General features: G+C 36.1%; 1 protein-coding gene across 4 annotated transcripts; it reads right to left on the minus strand.

Annotated features, from left to right (window-relative positions):
- Positions 1-1,890: 1,890 nt before the first annotated feature.
- LOC142636584 (E3 ubiquitin-protein ligase At1g63170) lies at positions 1,891-8,428 on the minus strand. 4 transcript variants are annotated; one of them, XM_075810849.1, is made up of 6 exons: positions 8,288-8,428; positions 6,511-7,332; positions 3,466-3,591; positions 3,091-3,379; positions 2,284-2,518; positions 1,891-2,151 (listed from the first exon to the last, which is right to left on the minus strand). In XM_075810849.1, exons 2-5 carry the CDS (start codon positions 7,179-7,181, stop codon positions 2,330-2,332), a joined length of 1,275 nt encoding a protein of 424 aa, XP_075666964.1. In that variant the 5' UTR covers positions 7,182-7,332; positions 8,288-8,428; the 3' UTR covers positions 1,891-2,151; positions 2,284-2,329. The 4 variants fall into 4 exon arrangements, with proteins under 4 accessions (XP_075666964.1, XP_075666963.1, XP_075666961.1 ...); XM_075810848.1 differs by having other exon boundaries at positions 1,891-2,518; XM_075810846.1 differs by having other exon boundaries at positions 1,891-2,518; positions 6,511-7,378; positions 8,288-8,422.
- Positions 8,429-8,783: the final 355 nt, after the last annotated feature.

Here is an 8,783-nt window from a genome sequence, read left to right on the forward strand (position 1 = left end):
ACTCTGTTCTTTATGGCCTTGAGCTATGTTGAAGAGAGCTTTATGAAGCAGAAATCTAGAAGAAATTGGCTAAACCTGGAACCTGGGTGATAACTGATACGAATGCTGCTTTCTTCCATAGGTCTCTTTTAGTTAGAACAGCCAAGGACCATGTTTGATGACCAAGAAAAGTTGAAGGTCAGAATTAGCTGAAGGAATTGATAATTGGGTTCTATTAGCTTATGAGTCTCCCTGCTCATATTGATGTGGACATTCTATAAAGTGGTGGACAGTAAAAAGTCACGCATTCCTTAAGCAAAAAAATGCCTAGCTTTAAGGTGTGGTGATAGTGGAGGAGATAAAAGAAAGACAATGTTTCCTATGGAAGAAGATAAAGCCCTTCCATGTATTTAGCTCATTTTTTGGGGAATCTTGGAGTAGTGCAGGATGATGTCTCGGGGAATCTTGGAATAGCGCAGCACCTTAGGTAGATTGTTAAATAAGGTGAATTTTACGATTGTCACTCTTGGCTCAAAAGTGTCAAATCTCTCTAAAATGGGTGATTTTAGACTATCCTATTGTAACATTTATCACTAAGATCCTTACCAATAGGTTAATGCTCTCTTGTTGATGTGATGATCCTCAAAACAAATTTGAGAAGTATAACTGAGGATATACTATTGGCTTAGGAAGTTGTATTAGATTACCATATATAAAGAGGTGGCTAAGTTGATCTAATGAAAACATATGACTTGGTAGATTGGAGATTCATAATTAGATGTTTGGCAGCATGTGGTATCCTTGTTAAGCTCTTGCATTAAGTGGAACTATGCATTAATTCAAGTATTCTGTTTCATTTAATGGTAATCCTGTAGGCCATTTTAGAAACTGCAAAGGCTTGAGGTGTAAGGTGATCCTTCGTCACCCTATCTCTTTGTTTTTGCAATGGAGCTACGAAGGAGCATGGTTTTAAGTTCCGCCAAGCTAAAATTTACTCACCTGTGCTTTTACTGATAATTTGATGGCTTTTGCTAATATTGACTAAGCTTTTATGATGATTTGTTCAGGGTGTTGTGGAAGAATTCAAGGCTCTATCAGATTTATGAGCCAGTTGCAGTAAGAGTGGAATCTTCTTTGGAGGGGTTCAAGTAGAGATAAAAGCTCAAGTCTCACATGTATTAGAGTTTGTTGAAGGACAAATTGTTAAATATTTAGACTTACCATTGATATCTGGGAAGCTTCCAAGCAGGGACTACAAGCGACAGACAAGATCTCAAGTAGAATTAACTCTTGTTCTGCCCGAAAATTACCATTTGCTGGTAGTCTTCAATTAATTCAACTAGTCTTATTTCTCATTATATGCAGTGTAACTCCTTATTCGTTCCCTCCAATATTTAATAATTTTCGCCAAAATTCTTGGAGCTCTTGATGGTTGGTATCTCCTTGAGTTTTAAATCCCCCATCCCCAACTATTGATGTATATAAAAAAAAAAAATTCAATAATTTCCTTCAAAAAAAATTTAATATTTAATGTTTTATTTTCTAGACAAAATAGAAAGACAATATGAGTAATGTATTGATTTGATCATACATATGTGTGCATGTGTTTTTCCAAATTTGAAAATTGTATGATATAGTGGCTAATATAAATAGAAAAAACAATATTAGTGTAGTGATACATTTGTATTACCGAAAACAATTTCAGCCCGCTCAAAAAAATATTTTATGGTGAAACAAACGCAGCCTAAGTGAAATGATTAATTCTGACATTTTAGAAGTGTTTTACTGTAGATTTTGATATTTTCCATTTAGTAATGACGTGATAAATACAAAAGGTATTTATGATCGGATCACCTTACAAAGTGACGAGGAGCCAAGCCCTTCAAGGTTGAAAGTTAAAAACCCACAGGATTGCAACGATGAACTATATATCATATATACATTACTCATTGAACACCTTCAAGCAATGGGGTACAAGATGGGCTGTACCAGTGAAGGGGCAGATAATAGGAAAGTTTTGTCATTTTTTACAAAGCAACATTTCACAGATGATAGAGCGCAGGATAAGGTAAATTTGCACTCTTTTCAAGTCCTCAGTATTATAAATATAAGCATGTACATGCCTTACATGATGCTAGGGCCAAACCACCCTTGCTGGGACATTGGTCTCAGCTGCAAGCAAATCACAAATGCATCATTCTTCAAAACAAATGGAATTTGCTAGAGGTTTTGCATGTGATGTGACTCCATGTTGGCAACAACAATAAGGGTATGAGACTCAAGGTGTTATAACACAGAACTCACCGGATAGGTCACACCAATGGCTGACCTGTGTAGTGTCTTCTTCACTCTAGTGCTGACTGGTGTCTCTCTCTAAAGATGAGGTGACGTTGCACTCGCTGACCTCACTTTTACAAAGGGGACATAATGCATTGATCTTCAACCATTTGTCAACACAATCCACGTGAAAGACATGAAAGCAGGGCAGCTCCCTCAGTTCATCATCGTCTACATATTTTGCCAGGCAGATACAACAAACCTGCACCAGGTTGACACAGAAGGTAAGCATAGTAGATGCAGTAGGCAACAGGTAACAGAGACAATTTTCTTTTTAGGTGGGGGGACAAGGACTAAAAAAAATGCATGTAGGCTAACTGAACTATAACAAATTGATAGTAATTACTAATTACATAACCCATACCTCTCCAGTAGCCCGTTAATATTTTATCTTATTCCCATGCCCCCTCTTTTTCTTTTTTTCTTTTTGTGTGGGTTCAAATACGAAGTACTCTAGATAATTTTGTGAGTTATGGGGCACAACTACAGAATCAATACCATTGTCCCATTTGAATAGGAACTTATGTATAAAGTTAATACACATGACAAGCATATTCAGCAACTAAGGCTAAAGAGAGGTAACTGATATGCAAATTCAACTAGTTGCACAAAAGGAGCTCAAATTTCTAGATGTTTTAAGGAAAATTTGGCAGAATTCTCCAAAGTTTCGCCCAATCTGATTGTAGCAGCTTCTGTCAATCCAAATTCAGTTAGCCGTGAGCTCAGTTTGAAGACCATGAATAAGATGACACAAGAACTTAGTATCAAACTCACCGCATCTTCTCCTGATATGGAACGTTCCTTTTCTGTTCCTGCAGCCAAAAGCCCACCTTCACTCACTCCATTGATTTCCTCATCCTCAACGTTTCCATTTTTCTTCAACTTGAACTTGTAGGTTGGCAGAGCATTGATAGATTCTGTGGTCGCTCCTCTAGCCTGAGAAAGATCCTCACGAAGGCCCAAAACAGAAATTATGCAAGGCAAGCAGCAACAAATTGTTGCACATAGTATGAAAGGCATGGCATATCCAATACAGCTGAAGGTAAGAAACACTATACATAACCTGCAGGGAAGGCAACAAACAATTAGGTATCTTGGGTAAAGGAAAACCGTAGGCAAACAAATCACTAGTATGTTATTAACTGGTACCTATACAACTTGGGTGCATCAGAGGGTGAAGAGTGACCTCCAAATATCCACACATTGCCAACAACAAACCAGACCGCAAAGAAGCAATCTAAGGCCATCTTGAAATGGTCAACTAATCCATTGAGTCTGAAAATGAATAAACAAATCCATCAGTCATTGGCACCATCTATTGAGCATGAAAACAGTTGGGAGGAGCTCCAAATTTTTTACAGTAAACTTTGGATTAGTGTCTGCTTGGTTGTACACATCACAATAAACTCCATTAATTTACACAAGTTTCTGATTTTGCTCTTCAGACTACTTTTACATTTTAAAGAGTGCTCCTGATATTAGCTTTTTCCATGTGCAGCAACAATTACACTTAAGAAAGCCAGCTTTGCCACTATAATCCAAGAAGAATGAAGGGTTTACACAAAGGACACAATACTGACAAGTTAAATATTGACTAGTTCATTCAATAATCATAAAGGCACCACAATTGGCTTATTCTCCTCTCCGAAAGGATTACAAGCCCAAAGCAGATTCTAAGCCAAATTTGACTTATTTAAGAAACTAGTATTATTACGGAAAAATAAATTTTATTCAATTTTGAATGCTACAGAGTAGCCCATTAAGGAATAATTTATTTTCATAAGACATTCAAACTGTACCACAGAGTTCATCATTTCTCTTGAAACACATTTTGAGTGACTGCAATTGATTGTCAATACAAAATATACGCAAATACAGGTCATACATGAATACTTATTTTAGAAGCTTCCAAGGGACAAAAATGGAAGATCTTACTCCCATTGGTCACTTGATACTTGATAAAACTGTATCTATGTTTCTTTATGTATTACCAAAGCACCAGAAATATTACTGCTAATTCTTTAGTTTTATCAGTAAGAAAAGAACTTTATTGAAATAAATAAGAAAAAGGTTGAGGCCAAAATACACAGGGAGTGTACTAAGGATACTCAAAAGCAAAAAAAGAAGAGAAAAGGTACATCAAAACACAGATGGCATGAAGCATCAAGCTACAGAAAAACAGTCCCAAAAAGCCATAAAGTGTATGCCGGACCCAGAATCAGAGCAATACACCTGCTGCCACTCTGAAACTGAGCCCAAAATTGGAGATTTAAGATGAATAATTGAACTTTCCATCCCATCATATAACGTGAGAATTCCTTTCCCTCCAAATATTCCATAATAGACATGTGGGAATCGCACCCCAAATTGTAGAACAAGTCTTCTTACCACGCAGACCAGACCAGGAAGTAAGCAATTCTGGAACCCACTTAGGCATTACCCAACTGAGGCCCAAGAGAGAGAAATGATATCCCAAAGCTCACCCGCAACCACACAATGCAAAAATAAATTATCAATGCCCTCCCCGTCAGATTTGCAAATAATATACCAATCCAGAATGACAAAACCCCTTTCCGCATATTATCAGTAATTAAAATCTTCCCTTTCACGGTGGACCAAACAAAGAAACAAACCCGAGGAGGGTCTCTCACCCGCCACACCTCCCTCCAAGGAAAAGAGTCACCCCTCCTCTTCTCAAAATCTGATAGGAAGAGCACACTGTAAAGCCTCGATCCTTAGATGGAATCCAAATAGTCTATTCTCCTGTAAAGGATTAACCTTGACTGAATATACCTCCAACAAGAATAAATCCATAGTCTCATATTCCCTATCATGAAGTGAGCAAATGAATGTGGGATTCCATTGATTAGCCCCATTTGACTCCCCAAAAATTCAGCTACAAGAACATCTCTATGTTTGGCAATTTCAAAAAGATCCGGGAATCTTTCTGAAAAAGACCCATCACCCCTCCAATTATCAAGCCAAAACTGGATACTTTGACCTGTTCCCACTTCCGAAGAAATGTTCTCCGAAAACCAACCCTTGCTTATGTATCTCCACAAACTAACACCATAAGTCCCCCCCACTGTGGTTGTGCACCAGCCCCTCCTTGACACACCATATTTTGTCCCAAGTACTTGCCCCCAAAGAGAATCTGTTTCCACCCCAAACTGCCACAACCATCTACCTAATAAGGCTTGGTTGAACACCACAAGCCTTTTAATCCCCAAACCACCCTGGTTAATAGGATGATATATGGACTCCCAATAATAAAAATACCAAAAGCAAGTCTATTATTCTAGTGCATAAACAATTCTGTTGTATGATATGTAATTGGAATTTGATCTATTTCAAGCATACTGTAATGATTGCAATCACCACTGCTATCACCGCCTCAATTCTTATAACCACTACCAACCACCAATTCATGAGCTCTGAGATGATATCACATGACCATCACTCCAGTAACATCTCTAACACCAATGTCACAATTGCCTTACTACACCATCTGCTGTCAACAACATCACTGTTTTATACACATGCTTGGTGTATGCTTATTTTCTAGTGCTAATGGCTAAGGAAGAAGGATAGAAAGTTTAAAGCATACATCCAACTGCCGCTTAATGTAATAGTCTAGAGTCTAGAAAAATTTGGCAAGCTCAGCATAATTGTAAATTTGGTTTAATACTACTCAATAATGCCAGCAGAATTAGTCAATATACAGATAAAACATTCCACTGAACAAAGTTCAATCTCTTTCAAAAAAGAAAAAGAAAAAGAACGTTTTAAAATTCAATAAAAGATAAATTTAACATGTTAAAACCATTAACTTTCCAGTATGTTCATTGAATCAATCTATTGCATCCATTACCAACCAATAACTAACAGGGAAAATTATTTAACGGATTAAAAGAGATTGAGGTCTTGTGGATATAGGATTGAACTTTGTGGGGACCATACATTGCCATGATAAACCTCAACTTCAGTAACTAAAATGTATTCATATTCTTTTGTTGCCAAGAATGTGACAGGGAAGCAGCATCAGTATGACTACAATGAATCCTTAGGGACAATAAATCACAACACAAACTAAACAACAGCAAGTGATAGATAGAACATTAATATCTAATTTCAAAATAAAAGGCATAACCAGAGATTTGATTAGTGAATGAACAAAGTCAAATGCAAAAATACCGTGTACTAAAGGTTCCAGTTTGATTGTTCCTTGAGAGAGATTCTGAGGTCTGAAGATTTTCCTCTTCTGAAGATTGAGCAACAGAGATAGCAGTATAGGATGTAGGTTCAGTAGGATTGTTTAGAGAAGAACCTTGACGTGATTGAGAAGAATCTTGCTCGGTTCCCTGGTTGCGGTTACGATAACGCCAGTAAAGAATAGGAAGTGTTGCAACACAACCAGATGCATAACCCACAACCCATGCAAACAATGGGGTCTGCGGAGTCTCATTTCTTGACAATGACAAAACAACAATAGATGCTATAATTTGACTCACAGTGACAATTAGCTCAACAGAGATCCATAGCCCAGAATTCAATGGGCTCCTACGGCGACGACCATAGCCATCACCTCTTCCCCTCAATGAGGAGTTCCTAGAGTTTAATCTATTTGATGAAGACAAAAAAGTTTGATAAGAGCTGGGTTGTGTGCTACTCGATGGTCGATCTTCATGCTGATTTGAATCCATTCTAACTGAATGATCATCACGAGAAGAACTTGATGAAGCATCATCATTTCTAGATATATCAAGTATGTGCTCATGATTGTTATCGCTTTCTATCCGCTCCATAAGCAAAGGGTATTGGTCAGTTCGAGCGTTGCTATTTGTTTCAAGAGAAAGATCATCCATCTAAGTCAGCCAATGGACTTCTAAGGCGAGAATGCATAGATCCGTGGTAATGAAATTTCCGACTTTTTGCACTTTTTCCCAAATTCTCCTTATGAACAAAAAACTTGTCTAATATGGTGAATTTGCAACAAGATCCCCGCAGCACTTGGCACTAAATATCCAAAAATATTCAATTTTCATTAAGATTCATATGCAAGCTGCCACAGAATCAGAACTAGAATAAATTTCTTTACTTTAATGTTACAGAACCCAATTTCGGATATATTATCAAATCCGAAATGCAACATCCCATAATTAGTAAAATGTGCAACACCAACTTGCCAAAAAGCTGACCAATGGTATAATAAGATAAAACTGGCACTTACATGATTCATGTGACATTTTTGACATTTAAACATTCATAGTATATACTTTCTAAATATCTTTGTGAACATCACTACGATAAAAATCAAGTATTAACTCTTATATGATCAAATGATAGCAATGTAGATGGTCAAATGATAGCAAGATTACATGATGAGGTAAAAGCAGACAGGTTAAAAACATATCAATTGATAAATATTTAAAAAATTACACCAAATTCTTAGCCTTATTTTTCTTAAAAAAAAAAAAAAATTATAAACAATTAAGTACATAAATATAAAGATTAAATCCATGAAAAAACATGACTACTATCCTTCTAAAATGAAATAATTTTGCAGAATTCAAAAATTGGAACTTATATACTGTACAACAACATCACATTTTCACCAAAATCTTAATCCTTGCTCAACAAACAACATAACAAGCACGGAAAAGTCTCAAAGCACAGAGACCCACTAAATAAAAATCCAAACCAAACCCAAATTCACAGAATCAAGTACCAATATCAAGTTCAGAAACAAAACCCACAAACCAAATTTTCCATATACATATAAATCATCAAAAACCACAAACATTTGACCATCTTAAACCAATCAAATCCAGACAGAACTTAAACCTCACAAACACATATCTAAATTAAAAAGAAAAGAAAAGAAATCATCATAAATTTCAAGGTAAAAATAGAACCCAAAAAAAAAAAAAAATCTTTACCAGAATTGAATAAAAGAGAATATCAGATAAACCTTTTCTTGTCTTTTCAAAGAGACTTCTCAGTTTTCTCGAGAAAATAGAGCGTCAGCTAAATTTTTGCTCCATTGCTTACGCAAACACTTTCACAAACAGAGAGAGAGAGAGAGAGAGAGAGAGAGAGAGAGAACGTTGATATCAAATCAAAACGGTGGGGTCTCAAGCTGTGTTTCCCTGGACGGTTGAGAGGAGAATGTTTGGCGAAGACGTATTTGGACCGTCGGATTTTCAAATGATTAACTTTAGGAATTAATTTTTTCCCAAAAAAAAAAAAAAAAAAATTTATGAACCCATTATTATTATTTATTTTTTGGTTTGATCAGACGGCTTATAATCTTGGTACTATTTGTTTTTCATTATTATTATTTTTTATATTGGAAAATATTCAGGGTCAATTGTCAATTTCGTTCTTAAATTTCTCATACATTTGTTTTGACTCAATTTATCAAAAAAAAAATAAAGATTTTTTTTTCTGGTTTAAATTTTTTTGGG

Source organism: Castanea sativa, chromosome 5, assembly GCF_040712315.1.
Source record: "Castanea sativa cultivar Marrone di Chiusa Pesio chromosome 5, ASM4071231v1".
NCBI lineage: Eukaryota > Viridiplantae > Streptophyta > Magnoliopsida > Fagales > Fagaceae > Castanea > Castanea sativa.

Excerpts from the sequence above, each read along its gene's own strand:
- LOC142636584 (XM_075810849.1), bottom strand. The coding sequence starts at position 7,181 with ATGGATGATCTTTCTCTTGAAACAAATAGCAACGCTCGAACTGACCAA. Across the intron at positions 3,380-3,465 it reads GATGCACCCAAGTTGTATAG|GTTATGTATAGTGTTTCTTA; the intron begins GTACCAGTTAAT and ends CCTTCCCTGCAG. Across the intron at positions 2,519-3,090 it reads CCATATCAGGAGAAGATGCG|GTTTGTTGTATCTGCCTGGC; the intron begins GTGAGTTTGATA and ends AACCTGGTGCAG.